This window comes from Zootoca vivipara, chromosome 7 (assembly GCF_965207765.1).
Source record: "Zootoca vivipara chromosome 7, rZooViv2.hap1.1, whole genome shotgun sequence".
Classification (NCBI taxonomy): domain Eukaryota; kingdom Metazoa; phylum Chordata; class Lepidosauria; order Squamata; family Lacertidae; genus Zootoca; species Zootoca vivipara.
Window position 1 is genome coordinate 8,936,905 of NC_142590.1, and position 21,775 is coordinate 8,958,679.

Sequence of the window (21,775 nt, forward strand, 5' to 3'; positions counted from 1 at the left end):
TCACAGCATTGGGGGGGGGGGTGAGGAAGAGGACATACATGAAGGTTGGATGCCCATCTGTCATAGATGCTTTAGTTGAGATTCCTGCTTTGCAAGGGGCTGACTAGATGATCCTAGGGATCCCTTCCAACTCTACAATTCTATGAATGAGGGTGTGTGACAGATGCTGATTGGCCCAAGAGCACTCAGCCCTAGCAACATGGAAATTTGAACTTAGCTCTCCCCACTTATTCAATACACCTCAACTGTTTGTGGTTCTTCCCACCCCACTTTATCCTAATATTTCAAATTGAAAGTAAGATTTTCAGAGTGTGCTGACCATGTAGGCAAGTCCTCTTCAGTGGTTTCTACCACGTGTAAACCAGGCCATAGTGATTGCAACTGTAGGAAGATACTTAAGGAAATGGGGACTCCTTTTCAGTAAGGAGTGGCCCCTAGCCCTTGTGGATCAAGGTATGAGTGTATTTATTTTCACATTATTAAAAGCACGTTGAATCAATATTGCCGGCACTAATTTATGGAAGTTTTTAAAGTTTTGGTGAAGAGCAAAGTGGCGGCTGAGAAGGGACATTTAGGTAAGTGAATAATGGCTTGCAGATATAGTTACAGCAATACAACACAAGGGCATATTTAGGAGTCAGAAGATTATCGTTGTCCATATCCATACTTATGAACAAATGGAGGCCTATGTTATTGCTTGGATGTCTTGAAAGAGATTTCTGTATCAATAAGGATACCACCACCATTTTCCGCCAAAGAGTGAACAATAGAAACCTCGCACCAGATGCTGTATATGAGCAGGATTTTACTTGGCTATACAGAATAAGCAGATATTCATTGCTGCATCTGTATTTTGGATGTAGTCTGGAAATTTGGAGAATGTGGCAGCCATGCTAGTTAAACTGCACCTGGGCTCTAGTAGAAGACAAATAATTCAAAGTAGTGCTTGTCTTTCATATGATTACTCTGTGCTTTTTCCAGCGGTCAGGTGCTTAGAACAAACTGTGGTAGCAGAAGTCATCAGTTTGACTGCTAGCTAGCTAGCTAGCTTGGTTTTGTTTGTTTGTTATACATTATTATGCATTTATTTATATCCCACCTTTCCCCCAACCAGAATTAAGGCAGCTTACAGATAAAAACAAGTATCTGCTCCCCTGCCCCTTTAGCCCCGAAGCCACCCCAACAGACTCCCCTAACAAGTGTGCATTTACTATGAACTGCCAACATCATGGTTACATTCGGTGTTTGATTGGTTTTCTTTTCACAATCTCAAACTACTTACTGAATGATGAAAATCATGAGCCTCTCAATTATCCAGGGAATCTTACTCAGTTTCAAAGACTTCACCCTCTGTTTAACCCCAACCACATAAGCAAGTTAAGTTTTTTTGGTTGCTTCATGATAAATCATTATATAAACAAACTTCATTGCCAACTGAAGTTCCCAGGTAGTATTCAGTTCCTGCTCCAACCTTGAAATCTCTTCCATCTTAACATTTTGAAAACCTGCAAAACCATCACACTACAGTTTCAGAATGAGGGTGTTGGGTAAAGTGTGACAATCAGTATTTTTATTTTTTAAAGTATGCTGCTATATTCTTTTTAGGGGGGTATAATTTCATGCAAAAACCATGCCCCATCTGCCACCCCCTGGTAGTGTTGGATTCCTGTCTTAAATGGAGTGATGGGGACAAAGGGTAAGAAGTCAGGAAAAGTTCTGAGCCACTTTGTTCGTTGGTTAGAGACGAACTTTCAATGAACTCTGTTGGGAAGGAAAGAGAACAGGGTGAACACACCAGGCGCAGCTTTCCAGAAACACACACACACACACACACAGAGAGAGAGAGAGAGAGAGAGAGAGAGAGAGAGAGAGAGAGAGAGAGAGAGAGAGAGAGAGATCAGGAGGGGAGGGGTCCTTCTCCATCCCCTTCAGCACAACAGCAGCCCCTCGAAGTACCATGCTCCAATAAGAGCTGCCTTCCCAGGGGGGCATGTTCAGTAAAGGCGGATGCCAGCACAGCTCTTTTCTTAAACAAATCCATCAGCAGTAGAACTAGGGGCCAGCCAGAAGGGACTGCATTTTGCAAAACCCAAAGAGGAATTCTTTTTATTATTAAATGACAAAATCCACAGTTGGACTGGCCAGACCTTTTTACTAGGACTAACTAAAATGATTGGTGTCTTTTCCTCAGTTCCATAGATTTCACACTCTCTTTAGCCCCAACCACATAACACAAGCAAGTTAAGTTTTGTTTTTGCTTTTTGCTTTCTTGAGGATAAATCATGAAAACAGTAGAAACCAGCAAAACGGCACTTTCTCCAGAACTTGAAAGCAGTGGGGAGATATACGCAGTAAGTGTGGATAGCAAAAAACAGAGGCTGGATGTTGAAGCCTTGGACTGTAGACTGGCCTAGTCCTAGGATTCTGGGATGAATAAGCAATGTCTGGTCCCCATTTTTAAGAAAACCCATAGCCAGTTCAGTCTCATGCCTTAACCTTGCCCTCCAACCCCTACTTCAACTACACACACACACACACACCAGGGAGAGGAAAGCTAGTACAGTGGAACCTCGGTTTATGAACACCTCGGTTTATGAATTTTCGGTTTATGAACACCGTGGACCCATCTGGAACGGATTAATTCATTTTCCATTACTTTCAATGGGAAAGTTCGCTTCAGTTTATGAACGCTTCAGTTTATGAACAGACTTCCGGAACCAATTATACCCATGCTTCAGTTTATGAACGCTTCAGTTTAAGTACTCCGCGGACCCGTCTGGAACGGATTAATCCACTTTCCATTACTTTCAATGGGAAAGTTTGCTTCAGTTTATGAACGCTTCAGTTTAAGTACTCTGCGGACCGTCTGGAACGGATTAATCCACTTTCCATTACTTTCAATGGAAAAGTTCGCTTCAGTTTATGAACGCTTCAGTTTATGAACAGACTTCCGGAACCAATTGTGTTCATAAACCGAGGTACCACTGTATGTTGTTTTTGCTGCTGTTGCTGCTGTTGCTTTCCACTGAGGAACAAGAAAAGAGCTTTGGTGAGTGAGGAGAAAGAAGAGGACTTGCAAGAAAGCAGGAAACATAAAAAGAGGTTTAGAAAGTGAACAAGTGTGAGGAGGTAGTAACCTGAATCTTGGGATAGGCATTTCTGGGAGGGTAGATTGTTGCTGTTGGATGCAGAGATGTTTTGAAAACAGAAAAGGAAAAGGAAACAGGAATACAAGGAAGAAGGGAAGAGAGGAGGCCAAAATTTGTGATAATGGCCAATTAAGGCCATTTGCTAGAAGCATGCATTAAATTATCTCCTTCCAATGAGACTGCTTAGCTTTTTAAAACAAAGTTGTCCAGATTTGTCCCTTACAGTCAAAATTTTCTTTGTCTAATATGGCTGTTTTTTGTTCTTTCTTCCAGAACCCAGCAAGTCTGGATCGCTGGGTTCAAGTCATGGCAAATGACATATCCGTCCCAGAATACACCAGAGCAAACTTTGCTCTGGATATGCTAGCAGGTTCCTTTCCAGAAGGAAAATACAGGCTCTTGGAACTGACAGTACGTTCTGATAACATTCCACAAGAATTCCCCAACCTGGATCAAGGAGGTACAGAGCTAAAACCTCTAAATACGGTATCCCCACTCTCAAACTCAGGTGCTAGTGATATGTAAAAGTAGCTAATGCTGCAAATTCAGAAATAAAATATTGAGCCGAGCACCTTAGAACTACCTATGTTACTGTGGCATGCTCTGAATTTGAGACCCACAGGTTGTATGTTTATGTATCTCCTTACTGAAGCCTAGAATAGGCCAGGGGCCGGAAGGAGGTCGCTATTCTGTATATAGTGTGCAATGCTTTTAGCTACAGCAAAGGGTGTATGAAGTTGCAAATAGGTCTTGGCATATTCAAAAGCTGTTTGGCTCAGGGTTTCCATGTGCACTCTCAATGGGGAGCTAAAGCTAACACTTGCTTAAATTTTCTGTTTTAAAAATTAGCCTCAGTAGGCAGTCAGCAGCACTTTTAGATTTGCCTACAAGGACAGCTTGAGAAAAAACTCTTGTTGCCTAGTTGGTCCCAGGAAATAAAAGTCTCTGTTTCGCAGAAATCACATTCATGGGTGGCTTCCCTTTGTGGTTTGGACAGTCTGACCGGCAGCGTTCTTTCCTAATCAGCATAGAAAGACTCCAGAAAAATGATACCTGCTTAGTGCAGGGACTAATTCATGCTCCCAGCACTGTACGGTACCCTAAAGTACCAAACAGGGACCACATGGACATGGATATTAGGACACAAAATAGGGAAGGTGATATTCTACTACAGTAAAGGTAAAGGGGCCCCTGACCATCAGGTCCAGTCGTGTCCGACTCTGGGGTTGCGGCGCTCATCTCGCTCTATAGGCCGAAGGAGCCGGCATTTGTCCGCAGACAGCTTCCAGGTCATGTGGCCAGCATGACAAAGCTGCTTCTGGCGAACCAGAGCAGCACATGGAAACGCCGTTTACCTTCCCGCCGGAGCAGTCCCTATTTATCTACTTGCACTTTGATGTGCTTTCGAACTGCTAGGTGGGCAGGAGCTGGGACCAAACAACAGGAGCTCACCCCATTGCAGGGATTCGAACCGCCGACCATCTGATCAGCAAGCCCTAGACTCTGTGGTTTAACCCACAGTGCCACCTGGGTCTACTACAGTATCAGGTATTAAAATCCAATAAACTGTGTTAGCAACTGAATGTTCAAAGTCATCTCACGTTAAGTTCAGAACGAAATCTTTTTGCTCTCCATTCTAACATGCACCCCACACACACACACCTTATGATGACCACCAAAGAGAGAAAATAAGAGACTAAATTTAAGATGGCATGAATCTATCAAGTCAACCTCCTGCCTGCAAATGGAATATTCTTCATACAATTCCATCCCCAGTGGATGCCTGTTCTTGCCATTTTTTAAACCCTCTGGGATAGCTCAGTTGGTAGAGAATTACTCTTAATCTCAGGGTTGTGGGTTTGAGACCACTTTGGGCAAAAGATCCGTGCACTGCAGGGGGCTGGACTAGATGATCCTTGTGGTCCCTTCCAACTCTATCATTCTATTCTATGAAATCTTTCAGGTCACAAAGCGGGTCCTCTACTTGCACAAGGAGCTGAGCTTGCTCCTTACATCATGACACTAAGCTGAGGAGGTAGGGAAAAGCTGTTGGGCTTCACAATGTTGTCCTGTGTGCAAAGCTTAAGGCACTCAAGGTGTGCAAATGTTAGAGGATGGCCCAAATAGGCAGAAAGCAAATTCCAGACACCTCGGGAAATGTTGAGAAACGTTGAAAAACAGGCTCTGCAAATAGCAAGAAGCAGCTGGGGAAGGGAGAGGAGAAAGCTTTGGTAGATACACCCATTCTTAATCCTCCCCGGATGCATCGAGCGGGGTATTTGATCAAGAATTCATAGAATAAGAGTATGGGCAAGAAATTAGCAGAAGCCAAATGTCAACTCCAGGGTTGGATCCCCAAACCATCCTGCAAGAATGAAAAGCACAAGACAAATACACAAGCACCCTTCTGTCTCTCCTTCCCTGTGTCCCACCCACCCCACCTTCATCCTCTCTTTTTTAATCTTTAGATGTATCAAGCCAACATAGCGGCCCAAATGAAACCTGTGCAAATGATGTCAGCATGAAATCAATTTCTCATAACATGCTGCAGTCCTGCAAATTTGCATCACTCCGTCCCAATAATTAAGATTTCCCAGCAAACCTATCTCTGCTAATTGGTCAAACCATCATACCGAAATAAACTCTTGTTTCCAAAACTTTCTTGCAACAACCTATTATCTTGCAGCTACTACTCATTTCAATGAGGAATGTGCAAGAAAATGCAAGTGGATTGCACTCTGTGAGTCAAAGCTACCATGGGTAGGCAAACTAAGGCCCGGGGGCCAGATCCGGCCCAATCGCCTTCTCAATCTAGCCCTCGGACGGTCCGGGAATCAGCGTGTTTTTACACGAGTAGAATGTGTCCTTTTATTTAAAACGCATCTCTAGGCTATTTGTGGGGCATAGGGATTTGTTCTCTTTTTTCCTCTTCAAAATATAGTCCGGCCCCCCACAAGGTCTGAGGGACAGTGGACCGGCCCCTGCTGAAAAAGTTTGCTGACCCCTGGTCTACACTACACTTCTGCCGCTATTCATAGCGTCCAAAACTCACCACCAACTAGAGACTGCCAAGTAATCTTGCTTCACAGCGGAGCTACATTTGAATGTCCCCAACATCTCGGCACACTTCTTGTAGTGGTTGCAGATTGGTGACTGGGAACTGCTAAGGATTCCAGACCAGTATGCCCAGGCCAGCACATTCAGTCTATATGAGCACTTCTTAGTCAATGTGAGCAGACGCATCACAACATGGAACATGCTTGAACATACACTTGCCCATGATATGAAGAAACATAAGTGTGAACTAAACTATTTGTGCCCTGCAACGATTTCCATGATCACAGCAGCATTCTTTGCAACTGCCATGGTCATAGAAACTGATCTGCCTTATAACTATGTAAAGCCAATTTTATGCTTCTGTTTCTTCATGAGGTCCTCTGCACACACGTGACTGGGAACAGGCTATTCGCGTGGAGAAGCAAATAACTGTGCGAACTGGCCCTTGGTGTGTAATTCTTCTTGTCGTCTGTTCCTTTGGGAGTATCTGATTAGGGCCATATTTTAAAATCCAGCTAATAATGTGAAAGGCAGACTGTCTAACCAAGCCTTATTCTGCATAGCGATTTTGTACCCAGTCTCTCACTAAATGCCTTACGGAGTTAAATAATTCGAGACAGCAGGCAGTATAAGGTATAAATTACAGAAAGCAGTGGAGTAAAGAGATTGTATGCTGAATAAATTAAAGCTTTCAGTTGTGAGACCAGTAATGGGTGGGGAGAGGAATTAGGAGCCATGGGAGCAGTGAGACAATGGAGGCATTTTTCCCCTGATGGGCATTTTTGGAGTTTATTTGTTGATAATTTATTAATTTGTGAAGTCACTTAAAATCATAATTAATTCAAGGTGCTGGTGCAATTTGGCCCTTGCTCTGGTTGACTCTCTAGATCCTCCTCCCTTCCTAAAAATAATCATTTGTTGAAATTGGGAGGGGGGTGGGCTGTCTAGACCCGAAGCAGAGATGGGTGCAATCCATAGGCAAAGGTTGCAGGGCAACATAGATCTAATGGCAGAAAGCAGGAGCTCTGGCAAGCCAGACACAAAGGCTGCCAACTCCCAGCCGGAATGTCTAGAACTAAAGCTATGCCAGTTTGTGGAAAGCAGTGTCAGGCTATCTCTAGACACTAGTCCAACAGAAGCTAGATCAGGAGCGGAACTACATGTTACACATGGAAATGCATGTAACAAAACCCTGACATGCAGGACTAAAAAGGGTGAGATATTTTTTTATTATTATTTTCCAAACTGGCTAGCAGGAAACCCTTCTCCCTTGCAAAAAAAACCCACACATATTCATTGGGCAGGCAAGCAAACTCAACTCTTAGTTCAATCCTGAAAAGATTTTTAAAAAGCTCCATGAATCTGCCTCCAACCTCACCAATGAAAAGCACCCCCCCAAAAAAAAGAGTTATCTAAACGGCTGTCACATAGAAGAGGGAACAAGCTTGTTATCTCCTGTTCTAGCTTCAAATTACAAGAAAAGAGATTCCGACTAAACACCAGGAAGAACTTTAGGATGGCAAGAGCTGTTTGACAGTGGTACGCAGCAGTAGAATGGGAATTCCAGTGCCCAGTGCGGAAGGGAGGGCACGGGGGTGTATGCACACAACGGGGGACATGCACACTGGGGTGGCAGTGCATGGTCGAAGGAACTGGTCCTGGCACTCCAGTCCTCATCGCTCACACCGCTGAAGTGGCCCAGCACTCCTCTCCATGGGTGTCTGTTCCTCCAATGCCAGGGCGGACAGCCAGGCTGCCTGCATCGGCACACCTATTTCATGCCCCCCCCCAAAAAAATCAGCATCCGGAGACACAGCCCCAACGGCACGCACCACACTATGCCTCTGGTGGAACGGACTCCCATGAGAGGTGGGGGGCTCTCTTTCCTTGGACAGTTTTAAGCAGAGGTTGGGTGACCATCTGTCATGGATGCTTTAGTTGAGTTTCCTGCATTGTAGGAATTTTATGTAAAGAAAAAAGAAAACACCACAGACCAAACCTTTTACTAAAAGAGCTCATTTGAGATAGCTGGAAATTAAGGAGGCTAAATCAAGTTGCAAAATGCTAGAAATGCAGCCAAATTTTGGCGCAAGCTGCTGGCAATTTTTATTATTGGCAGCAAATTCTACTGATACGGTACATAATACACTTTTTGAAACTGCTAAATTATGAACCACAGCATTTTCCTTGTGGCAAGGAGTTCCATGGCTGAGCTTTCCTTAAGGTGGCATTTGTTATGGAGATACTGTACTAACTTTTGTGTGCGTTCAACATGCACATGACCACCAATGCACACACAGTTTTCACCCCTGTCGATGCATGTGCTGTGTCAAAACGCAACCCCTGCACAACTGGAGAGTTCCCTGTATTATGAGGAATCACCCTCCTCAATTTATTCAGAAATTGTTTAGCCCAGAGGCCCTACATGAAGGCTATTGAAAAACAAAAAACCTTTCTTCCTGCATGCCTCTCAAAGTGTTTTAACCATCTCAAAGTGTTTTTAACCAAATGGTTTAAGAACTATGGATTTCTTCACCAGTTCTCCTTTCACACTCAAACTGAACACAGACACAACCCTAAGAAAAATGCATCCTTCCTCCCTGGTCCTTTTACACTGACTACTTCTTCCTATAACAGCTTTCCTTTCTTATCCCTCTCCTTTCTATTCACTGTAATAAAGACAGGAAATGCTAACATTTTATCTCTTTTCAGGCCCTTTTCCCTTAGAAGAGGGTGCCCTCCTTTCCTTCTGAAGCCAGTCTAACCAAGAGGCTCTAGCTTGGTAGGTGGCAAGCCAGGAGGCGGCGGGGGGGGGGGGTATAGCCCTGAGGCCCATCTGAAAGTGGCCTAAGGTCCACTGGTGGTCCAGCTCCACTCTTGAGAAACATTGTCACACATGCCAAACTCTCCCTCCTTCACCAATACCCCCTGAAGTATTAAACCAGTGAGGCCTAAAGCGGTGGGGGGGGGGGCTACTGTTCAAATGGAAAGCTCTTATCACATTGAGGTGGCTGCTATTCAGACAAGCAGTCGGATCTCATTGATTCAATTCCTTTGAGATACAAAGAAGTGGGAGGCCGTGAGGGTTAGCCAAGGTAAGGATTCCTTAACCAGCGTTGTTCCTTTCAAGTTTACTTAACATCAGGACTAGATAAAGTCCCGGTTTCTTTTATTATTATTATTATTATTTTTAAAGGATCTCTCTTTCCTTCCCAAACTGTTCTCGTCATCATTTCAGAATCAATGGCACAAGCAGAACAAACGCATCCGAACAAGGAAGAAGAGTGCTGAGCGTGTTGTGTTTAGTATCTTCCCTGTGACACCCTAGACTGCCTGCTTAGCCCTCGCAAGAGGTCAGTTCCAAATGAAACAATTAGGTTGACTTATCCTAAGCACCCTCCACAAGGAAGGAAGGAAGGAAGGAAGGAAGGAAGGAAGGAAGGAAGGAAGGAAGGAAGGAAGGAAGGAAGGAAGGGCACATGGACACCCAGTCCCAAACACCCCTGCAGGGATCTTAGCACTTTTGCACACAACCAACCAGGAGGGATGAGATTGGGGATGGAGGACATCTTGGCCTGGGTTTGTGAAGCAACTGTACAACCCTTTCCCCACAAGCACATGTCTCAAACCCCGCAACTGCACCTCCAATAGCAGAGCCATCCCACTCCCAGCCTCAGTGCCTCCCCATAACTGTGATGTCCTGCTCCCTGACGGCCCTCTCCAGCTGCTTCACTGTGTGTGGCTCACCCTCAGCCAGCCGCCCTTCCCATCCCGTGGGAAGGGAAGCAGAGGAGGCTGTTTCAGCAGCTTGCTCCTCCACTTTCCAACTCCCCCCCCAAAAAAAGCAGGAATTGTGGTTTGCGCTGCTTCTTCCTTCTCCCTTTTTCTGTCTAGGGAGGAGTGGAAGGACTTCACCTTCCCAACTCGAGGGGTCTCCGGGAAGAGGCGCAGAGGAGTGGGCTCCAGTGTGGCCCCCCAACCTGATTTCCACACTCCTTCACCCACCCACATGCCCAGTCTCCATGCCTCCCACCCATGTGATCTCTGTGGCTGCTCCTTCCCTCATCCGCACACACCGCATTTCCAATTTCCAATGGTAATATATCATAAAACTGTGATGTTTTAACTGCTGATATATCGCAGTGTTGAAAACCAGACATTGCACAGCCCTGGTCCACACTTACTAACATACTTTCAGTTCTACTTTGTGGTGTGGCAATGTGGGTGTGGGTAAAAGTTGAAGCAGTTGTCTCTGTAAGCTCCTTCCAAATTCAAACTGAATATTTTGAAGTTACGCCTGCACACTACAAGTTTGGCGCTGTGTGTCAGTCATATCGCCATGCACATCAATGAATGCACATCAAAAACCAAGTATATGAGCTCTATTTGACTTCTCCCCTCCCCTCAGCCCTGTTTCTGTGTTAATTTCAGTACCGCACATTTTCTGCACCTAACAGCTGCACACAGATATGGAGACAGGAAATCTGGGATTCGCTGCCCGAGATGGCTCTTTCATTTCATTAAAAATGCCAAGCCCAAACTAATTTAATCATGTTCCACCTGGCAACATGACTGGCTCTACCATTAGGCTGATAAGAAGGTTGCCTCGGGCAGCAGACACTGAGGAGAAGGGAACCGTCTACATGCTACAAAGCCTGTCCTATACCCACTAAGCTAGCAAGTTGCCTTCATGTGCTGTGGAAGGCACTGCCCATTGCCTGTGCAAAATTCGGCAGCCAGGTTCCTCACTGGGGAAAGACGGTTACATGGATCCTGGCTGCCAGTTAGTTTCCAGGCCTTTTCTGCAGTGGCTCCCCACTTGTGGAATGCTCTCCCGAGGGCGGCTCCCCTGCCACCTTCATTACATACCTTCTGGCACCAGGCAAAAAAAGGTAAGAGGTACAGTTCAAAACACCAGGTGCATAAAAGGCAATGTTCTCCCTTCTGTGCATTTGTACAGCTCCCAGCACAAATAAGTCTTCATTTCTTTCTTGGGCTACCACAGTGAAAGCCTCTGCTGTTAACAGAATTAGTTCCATGGCTCCCATGAAAGTATAATGAGACTTAGATGCTTAATTTTAGCTAGTTGTTTTAGCAGAGATCATCATATCATTTTAAACAGAACACCAACACAAAGCTCAACGGCAAAGCTCAAGAAGGTTGGACACAAGACAAAGGTTGGACACTAGAGAAAGAAAGAGTTCAGCCAGGAAGCATTTGGTTTCTGTGTAAAGCTAAATCTGTAACCCCCCAAAATTGAAAATCACTATGTATTTTGAGTGACAGGCAGAAACAACAACAAAGGTGTCAGAAGTGAAACCCAACCTAAGAATTTATAAAGAAAATAAAGAATGTAGTATTGTGGTGGGATACAGAAGGAAAGAAAAAGAAAGGAAGAACCTGTTCCTCCTCAAAATATCTGTTAACTTTGCAACAGATATAATTGTCCAGGATGAGAGCAGAAGATATTTGTAGTGTGAACCAGTATATTGGTGGTGGGCGTGAGAGAGCAATAAACTATTCCTTAACAGTTAAAGAACTGGTCAATACTGCCTATAAACATTTTAGTATGTTTTACTGTATAGGAAAAAATTAGTATCTTAATGCTGAAAACATGAATAAAGTGTACACACTTTAACCACTTAAACATGGATGGGGTAAGTAATAAAATAAAATTAAATACACATAATCAGGATTTAAAAACTCAAGATTATCTTCATATTTCCTCACATTCTAAACTCTGAATCCTGGTTGAATCCTAACAAGACAGAAGTTGAATCCTGTTGAATCCTGATATGACAGAAGTACTGTTCATGGGCGACAGGGGATGGGCAGGTGTGGAGAACTCCCTGGTCCTGAATGGGGTTAACTGTGCCCCTGAAGGACCAGGTGTGCAGCCTGGGAGTCATTTTGGACTCACAGCTGCCCATGGAGGCACAGGTCAATTCTGTATCCAGGGCAGCTGTCTACCAGCTCCATCTGGTACGCAGGCGGAGACCCTACCTGCCCGCGGACTGTCTCGCCAGAGTGGTGCATGCTCTAGTTATCTCCCGCTTGGACTACTACAATGCGCTCTACGTGGGACTACAAGTAATCCAGAATGCGGCAGCTAGACTGGTGACTGGGAGCAGCCGCCGAGACCATATAACACCAGTCCTGAAAGAGCACAATTCAAAGTGTTGGTGCTGACCTTTAAAGCCCTAAACGGCCTCAGCCCAGTATACCTGAAGGAGTGTCTCCACCCCCATCATTCTGCCCGGACACTGAGGTCCAGCGCTGAGGGCCTCACTGCGAGAAGCAAAGCTACAGGGAACCAGGCAGAGGGCCTTCTCGGTAGTGGCGCCCGCCCTGTGGAATGCCCTCCCATCAGAGGTCAAAGAGATAAACAACTACTTGACATTTAGAAAACATCTGAAGGCAGCCCTGTTTAGGGAAGTTTTTAATCTGTGACATTTTATTGTATTTTAATCTGTGCTGGAAGCCGCCCAGAGTGGCTGGGGAGACCCGGCCGGATGGGTGGAGTACAAATAATAAATTATTATTATTATTATTATTATTATTATTATTATTATTATGAACTTAGATCCTCATGATTAAAAACTTTACATTTGTTTCCATTTTATTCATATAGTCTTACAGTGCAAAAATTCAGTTTTCCTTAAAAAAAAATCAGAATGGAAGATACTTATATCCCAAAACTGATTTTGGAAAGCAGAATTAAATAATAAAGAAAGTTCACAAGAAGGAATGAATGAGACATCAAAACTGGGTAATGATCCTCTGTTGCCCTTCTACATCAGAGAAAGAAACCTATGCTAAATGACAGACTGAAGTCTTTTTAACATCTACTATGCAATTAAAGGACACCAGCTCTCATTCCTTCTCAGAAATTCTGATGATGCAGATAGTTGACTTTTAAACTTCACACTTACCATACAAAACAATCCCCAAGTTAAAATTACAATAACTCTGAAATCTGTCACATTTTGCAAATAAAATATTAAATAGTCAATTAATCACTATAAGCTGGCCTCACAGTTCAATTCTTCATTACGCAACAGTACTCTCTTCCTGCCAAAAAAAGTACATATTCAATCCAAAGAAACATGTAAACAAAAATTGTTTCCCACCCATTACATCAAAATTAAATCTTGCCTTCTATCTTCTTTTTAAATAAACATGCTGAGATTTCATACATCTCAACATATTATACCTCAAGCTTACATAAAAAGCATCCATAAATCCTTTCCTTTAAAATGAATTGAAACATCAGCAGACAAGGGGGATCTCTTTGGCCAGTAAAGATGACCTCTTTTTACAACAAGTTTATAGACACTTTAGGTTTGTTCCGGCAATGTTAACACTGTGAAATATTAGCCGCACTGTTGCGAGGGATGGTGGTAAAGTCTCCAGCAGACTCTGGAGTCACTTAAATCAAGTAGTAGAAAAGTGAATGCCAATTTCAGAACACTAGAACACCAGGAGTGAAAAGAGATGAACAAAAAACACAGAGACACCAAGTAGAAGCTGCAAATGATTTCAGCAGAGTGAGATTTTGATCTATCAGTACGTTTCCCCTTTCAATCTTTGTTGGAAAAAGATTCAGACAGAATCAGTTGTTTTACTCTCCTCTGTTGCACTGCTTCTTTCCTTTCTGACCGGCAGTTTCTGGAATTTCTTCCCCCCAAATAATTGCATCTACTTATTTAGCATGACAGTTTGGTTTTAAATTACAAAACGTATAGTTAAACCTGTAACCAGAAATTTTGCCATGGGGCACTGGCATTATGAATGCACTAGGAGGGAACTATCCTTTCACCCAGAAAATCATTTCAATAAGCTAAATATTGTTAAAATATTAAAAAGTGCCCAGATGCCTGTCAAACCATCCAGGAGAAGGTATACTTTGAATTAAGCAACGGCGTAGAATGCATCCAGCATGTAAATGTCAGCCTGGAATATTCCTGAAGCCAGAACCCACAACCCCCACCCCTTGGGCTGCATTGCTTTATACTGAAAGTGCTAAAGAGAGCGACTGCAACCACTCACACCTCGATTCTCAATGCTTTGGATATAGGTGTGTGAATGCATGGTTGTCTGGGTATACCCAGCAGGTGTAAGCCTGGTTAAAACACACAAACACCTCTAACAACACAGCAATAAGCATTAAGAAAAAGAAAAAGCCTACATATGACTTGTTGTTTGTATGCAACCTCACACACAGTGCATCAGAGTGGCAGGTCAGGTGGACAATTTACAATCTACAATCAACATGCAGTCCTTCCCTATCTCCCCGAACACTTCTGAACAGCCAGCATGATTATAAAACTGAGAATTATAGGATCTCCCCCCACCCCACCCAGCTTCCTGTTCCCGTGTATGCAGAGATAATTTTTGAGAACGTAATGGCAAAAATGCAAAAGTATCAGGTACAAACAGAGAAAGAAATTCAACACAAAATTTCCGATTCCGAAGACTCCAGGCACCTCCCTATTTGGCATTGATCCATTCAAATGTTCCCCATTTGTACATGCAAAAACGTCTTAGCAAGAATAAGTCTAAGAGATATTTCAACTGCAGGTGCTGATTATGCAAGGTTCAAATGGTACAGAGATTATAACAATGACATGCAAATAGTATGCAAATTAGTTGCACCCCTCCAGCTGACAATATTTCTAATGTGGCCCTCTGTGCTGAACAAGCTGCTGCTCACTAGTTGTGCCAGTAATACAACCAGAATTAGCCCACTGGTAGTGAAAGTCGGATTTTCTCACCTTCCTCCAAATCCCAGCCTCTCCAAATATTAGACTGGGAAGAGGGGTTCTAAAGAGGTTCAGTTTTCACTAACCATCTGCTACCACTTCATAAGCACTTCAATTTCAGATCAGGGCAGAAATCAATTAAGAAGATTGCCACACAAGAGACAAAAAAAATCCCAAATAAGAGAATATGAAAACAGGGGACACAGTAAAGTATTTTTTTAAGAGACAGAGAAAACACAGAGAGTAACAGAAAAAGATTAGAAGATTCAAATGTTCTTGTTATTAAACTTATATATTCAAGCAGCATTACATCACATTATAGAAAGACCACAGAGACCCCTTTACATTATATTATAAGAGCCACATAATGAATGGCTTCTAAAGAAGGTCAGCATTCGGTTTTGCAGCCTTAAGGGCTTTAGAGGCTTGAATGCCAATGCTAGGTGCTTTGTCTAGGTTACAAGCTGCACAAACAAGATTTAACAAAGGGCCTCCTTAGTCATCTTATATAGATTGCTGGAGTCAAATAATCCCATTTCACTCAGCTGTTCACACGATGAAACATAGTCACCCATAGTTTAAAGCCACATAGACATTTTCTGAAAGCTGCTCTCCCTTTTATGCATCACTTTTCAATGTATATCAAGTGAGTTTGCAATCATATTTGTTGTCACTTTCATTCATGTCATACCCCTTACTTATATGATTGAGATCTGAATTACTGACTGTTACATCCTTGTTAGAAAAAAGCAGGGGGAAGGGGACGTGTGGAGTAGTAGATAGTTTGCAACACACATCAACTGAGCAGCCGTCTCAAGAGCTGAAACTCAGCACTGGCCTTCCCAGCTACCTTTTCCTGTGGGCTAAGGTGCAAGTCAGGATTTCCCCTTCCGAAGACCATTTGAAAATTGAAATAAATAAGTGTTGCATGTCACTGAACACTCTTCTCTGAGCATCTGCTGTTTAAGATCACCCTTGATTGATGACAGCTATTTTTAATTGTTGCTTTTAAATTTTAAATGCCCCCCTGAGACATTTTATAAGTGTATTAGTGCACGGCAGGAGGCCTGCGAAGTGGGAAACACAGAACGAGAATCAACAACCTCATGCCATTAGCAACTTTGTAACCAAAAAACCACTGTTTGATATAAAAGTAACAAGATCATTAAACAGCCAACAATCTCATATCTATAGGTGTGTGTGTGTGTGTGTGTGTGTGTGTGTGTGTGTACACACCCATAATGCCCTCTTTGAGTTTCTACATGTGCATTACCTGAACTCAATGTATGCCAAATGGAAGGCTTTTCCGTGTGTTTTCCACAATAGGAGCCATGTATTTTACAGTAGCTCTTAAAATCTTAAGACAAATATTCCCTTTTAAAAAAAAAGATTTAAAAATTGCAGCTGAATTAATCCAGTTATGGGTTGTTTTCAACTAGTGTAATATTTTAAAAAGTAATGAGGCATATAGTGCCCGGAAAGAAATATTCCCTGAATTGTAGGCACACAAATCGACTTCATTGTGCTATTTAGACATTTATGTGATAGGAGAATGCATTCTCCAAAGAATAAAACAATAGCTTCTTTGCCTTTAAATAAAATCTTTAAACCGAAACAAGTTTTATTTTGTTTGTTTGTTTTTAGAAATACATGAAATGTGAAAGGCAGCAAAAGAGGAAAAGGGGGCAAGACGATATGGTTCTCCTTACCTGTTTTTTCTTTGATTTCACACAAAACATTAAAAAGTGCTGGCTTCATTCTGTGGCAGTTTAAAGCATGTTTTCTGCAACAAGATCAAAATAGTTTATATTTAGAGTGTGCCATAGAGGCCTTAAAAAGATGTTTTAGGCAGAAATATTGAAAGTTAAGTCATCACTGAAAATTATGCAAGGGTGAAAAACAGCTTACAGTTTTATATTGACGGGACACCAGTTTAGTGATTGTCCAACGCATATGGCAATACAAATACATACCACCCGCTTAGGGAACTGTCTGATAGCAGTATTTCAGCAGCTTTCATAAACCATGTTTACTGGCCAAGCTATTAGTAGGTCAATGATAGGAGTATGTATAAGCCATTCATAAGTCCGATGGAGATCTTTTTCAGATATTATTATTATCACACTCAATTTATTAATCACCTTCTGAACCACCATCTCGTGGCAGTGTAGGGAATGTTGTTATTTTATTCACCCATGTGGTTCAATTCATTGTGCAGATGCCACTGTATAAACAAGGTCCTTCAACAAGGAAAGCCGATGCACAGAAATTTTAGCCACTGAGTTGAAAAGAGCACATAAATGCAGTAATGCGCTGCCAGGGGAAAGCACACACGCAATGGGGAGGGAGGGAAAATAATTACTCCCATGCTCTTATTACCTTTATGCTCTACTTGCTTATTTGAAGGTGTTAGAATCAGTCGGCTTCCCAAAAGAAATCTCATAAACACTCTGATACATGAATCAGAATGACAAAAAAAACCCTTGCTACTTTAGCATTTACACAAGTGGCCAGAATGCGAATGGATCTTTCTATGTCTTCTCTTTTCTTGGAGGCCCAGCAAGGTGTTGTTTATAAGGCTGATTAGTTTCATATCCTAGCAGGTGCTCAGATTGTTTATGTCCAAGAAATATAATTTCTTAAATATTAGAAACAATCACTTTGTAAAGATTTGTTGTCATGTACAAAATGACTAATTTCATCCAGCATCTGTTGCAAAATGGGTTTTTGAATGAAGCTTACATAAGTATGTGAGTGTTTTGGTGCCTCAGGCAGAAAAATCTAAGGAACCCCCCTCATTCCACTGATTAATATGGGACACAACCCACTAGGAAAGTCTCCTTCACAAGGCTTGTGAAGACTTTGGACAGCTCCTGTCATTTTAAAGGGCCTGCCCCTTAAATGGCACCCCATATCACTGACTGAGGTTCCTGCCTCTCTTCTTCTCACAGTTGGGCTCCCTCTGTATGAGCATCTGGTACACAAAACCATCTTTCAGCCTCCAAAATATTTTTTGGCCAAGCACAAAGATGGGTAAAAGAACATTGAAAAGATCAGAGTCACATTTTCACAGCCTTGCCATCACCGCAACATCTCTACAATTCCTTATAAAGAGATATATAATTAAAAACCATAGGAAAAACTGAAATGCACAAACTGCTTTCTACAGCTGCATTACTAAAGGGACCCGCTAGCAGAGCGGCTAAAGGAGTGTGTAAAGAGTAACTGGCTATAAAAAGAATCCTTACATTTGTATTGATTTCCAATTTAATTAGTGCAGTATATAGATCTTTACACACACAAAACATTTCACCAAGCATAAACTTAAACTTTCAGAAGCAGCTTCTTCCCCCTTTGTCTAATGGCAGTACTGGGAAGCATCGTTCAACAGAAGCTATTCCTCATCAAGGCCAAGTGTTTTACGAAAAGCGTTTTATACAACTGCCGTTTTTCATTTTTAGGTGTGTGTTTTTTAAGACCTTTTGGATTAAGTACCAAGATAGTAGCTGCAAAGCTATTTAGTAATGTGAGTAGCTTTTGAGGGACACACGGACGCTGTCTACTCCAGTTGAGAATGAAAATCTATGTGGTAACTGCAAGATACAAAATGCAGGTGAAGTGCTAGAAGCTTTGCTTCAGGTAATAAAATTATACTGGTCACTGAGCAACTTTTTATTCTTTTGTTTTGCTGTTTTTCCTTCTTATCCATTCTTCTCTTCTGTAAATCGATGTATTTATTTCCAACTTCAATAATGATTTTGTAGATTTATGTTAAGAGTGTTGTGCAGCATTCCAGAGTCTGTCTAACTGGCATGTTTCTTTTTAAGAAGCATTGTATTTAAAATTTCAAATGTGCACACAATATTGACGAATGAGCCCATTTAATCATCCAATAAAAATATTATATATTTCAAACTTCATGTAACAATTATTATTATTATTTTAAAATACTACACCCTGCCCCAAAATTCAGCTGTGCGAGGCACAAAACGGCGTGTTGGCTTCTGTGATAAAATCAACAATTGAGACCTACTTGTTATGGGTAACATGAAATATAAGTGTAGATTGCCAAATGTTCCAATATGTGTGACTAATGATATATATTCAAGTGCAATTGTCACACACATACATAGTTTTCATGCCATTTCCAACATGGAAAGCACGATCTGTGAATGAAATCTGTATGTGAAGCGGCATTTAGTGGCTAGACTCTACAAGCCTCTGTGCTCAGCTAATACGTTCAACTCATTATTTTAGCAACAAAAAACCTGTTTGTATCTTTACACACAAACAAACGGCCACAAGGCTCCAGTTGCAGCACAACATTCACCAATACAAGAGGGCAGGAAAATATGCCCTTTTCATACACAAGGGCCACAATCCTAGATGCATCGACTATGAACAAGCCCACCAATTTAAATGGAATTAAGTGAGTTTAACTTCCTTGGATTTGCGGTTAAAAGAACGGTAGTGGCAATGAACTCGGAGTAACCAAGTTTGCAGTACAGCAAACAAGGCCTTTTATGGCTGCTCCTTTTCCTTAATTCACAAACAGAGTTCAGGTCACCAGATCCCTTCAAAACGGATCTATAAAACTAATCTTTAAAAAGTTTAAAAGGTCTTCTAAATAATTTTTGGTGAGACGTTCACTGATGTGTTCCATTCAGTGCCCCACTCAGCCAACAGGAATGGAGGAGCCCAGCATCTAAGACACGGAATATCCCAAAGCTCAGCTAAGAGAAGGACAAGATTTCGGTCCTTTGGCCAAAGAAAGCGGCTGCTCCAGCCTTTCAGCTCTTGAGGTGTCACAAAACACAGATGGGAAGATGCAGCTGCACAAGCAGACCAAAGGAGCCAATTCAGCCCTACCTAACTTGGCAAAAAAAAAAAAAGATCATAAGAGCAGCAGCCCTCTCTTGCTAAACATTTGCACGTATCCGCCCGCCACTAGAAATTACACCTATATACTGTACACTTAAATATATGCCATTCTGGCATGTTACTCCACAGAAGGCACCCTGTCGGGATGTTGTTTTTCCTTGAGAGCTATACTTTTTGTTTGCTGCACAGAGAGAGCTCGGCTGCGAGTCTGGCTTTTAGAAGACCAGGATCCTGCCGCGAAAAGAAATGCGGTGTAATGATAATGATGATGATGATGATGATAATGACGATCCTAATGAGAATGGTGGTGGCGAGGAAGGGAGGAGGAAGGGCTCACCTGGCCTGCGCCTCGTCCAAACTCTGGTCGGTGATGGTCATGATCTGCTGCAAAATGTCCCCGATGTCTTGCTTGCGGCCCCCCTCGCCTTCGGCGCCCCCGGCCCCGTCCTGCATGTGCTGGGACAGGCCCGGGTGGCCGGCCATGCCCACGCCGGCGTGGGAGTGCATCAGACGGGGCTGATCATCCATCGCGCCCCCCTCCCGAGAGGCGCGGCCGGCGGCCCCTGCCTGCCTGCTGCCCGCTTGCTTGCTTGCCCGCCTGCCTTCGCCCCCTTCTCCGCCCGCCCGGTCGGCTTCTCCGGTTGTTTTCGGGCGGGGGAAAGGAAGAGCGGTGTTATCCGGCGGCGGCGGCGGCGGCGGTGCCCGCGGAGCCGCCTTCCGGAAGCAGCGGCGGCGGCGGCGGCGGCTGAGGCGAGCCCTTCTCCCGGGCGCCCTGGAGCAGGAGGCCGGTCCGGCTCCCTCGTCCCCCCCGCCGGGGTCTCTCGCCTCCCGCTGACGGAGCCTCCGCGTGAGAAGAAGGGAAGCGCAGAGAAAGTTTCCTTCACGGACGCTCCCCTCTCTCGGACGACGACGGTCTCTCCGCCGCGCGCCTCCCCGCCTTCTCCGCTCCTCTCCCGGGCGAACTCGCAGGAGCCCCGCCGCCGCCGCTGCCGCCGCCTCCCGCTTTTGTTTCAGGCTCCGGCTCCGGACTCCGCGAACTGACACGGGGAAGGCGCCGCCAGGCGAGCGAGGGAAGGAGGGAGGGAGGGAGCGCGGAGAGGGAGGAGCCAGGGGAGGAGCCAGAGGGGGAGGCGCCGACGAGGCCCGCCCGCTGAGCCCTCATTGGCCGGCGGCGGAAGGCAGCGGCACCTCCCAGCGCTCGCTCCGGCGTCGCCGGCCCCGCCCACCCCCCACCCCCCGGCGGCTTGCCTGTCACTCAGCGAGCTCAGAGGTGGGCCGCGCGCGCGGGAGGCTCCGGCCCTTAAAGAGGCAAGCGGGGGAAGGCGCTGCGAGAGGGAGGGAGTGTGGGCGGGGCCAAATCGACGGTCCGGGCTGGGCTGCTGCCGCGCGTCCCCGCGTGGGGCTTCCCTGGACAGAGGAAGGGCGCAGAAGGCGATGCCAGGGCGCCCCTTCCAGGGGATACTACTGCTGCTGCTGCCGCTGAGTTCTTGAGGACTGGGACATTTGCAGGGAAACCAAAATGCTTGTTTGCAAAGCTATTGTACTACCAATCTTACTCTATGCTTGTGAGATATGGACCGCTCATAAACGCCACCTCCAACTCCTCGAAAGATTCGATGTTTTACACACCACAATTTTACACATCACCTGGGAAGACAGGCGAACTAATTCCAGTGTACTGGTAGAAGCAAAGATCCCCAGTGTCGAAGCAATGATTCTTCAAAATCAACTTGGACTGGTCATGTTGTTCGGATGCCAGATTATCGTCTCCCAAAGCAACTACTCTATTCCCAACTTAAAAATGGAAAGACTCTCTCAAGGCAAATCTAAAGAAAAGTAGTATAATCACCGACAAGCACTGGCCTGCGAGCGCTCCAATTGGAGAACAGCCTTTACCAAAGATGTCATGGGTTTTGAAGACACTTG

The 21,775-nt window shown here is 44.1% G+C and overlaps 1 protein-coding gene across 4 annotated transcripts in view; it reads right to left on the minus strand.

Moving 5' to 3' along the window:
* Positions 1-20,903, minus strand: part of PBX1 (PBX homeobox 1) — a 220,000-nt gene extending 199,097 nt beyond the window's left edge. The window contains exons 1-2 of one of the 4 annotated variants that reach the window (XM_060276637.2): positions 20,187-20,903; positions 16,678-16,751 (exon numbers count right to left, since the gene is read on the minus strand). In XM_060276637.2, coding sequence (XP_060132620.1) covers positions 16,678-16,751; positions 20,187-20,377 — 265 coding nt within the window. In that variant the 5' untranslated portion in view covers positions 20,378-20,903. The remainder of the gene's footprint in view (positions 1-16,677; positions 16,752-20,186) is intronic. The other 3 variants (XM_035122694.3, XM_035122691.3, XM_088674866.1) reach the window with 3 other exon arrangements.
* Between the last annotated feature and the right edge of the window lie 872 nt (positions 20,904-21,775).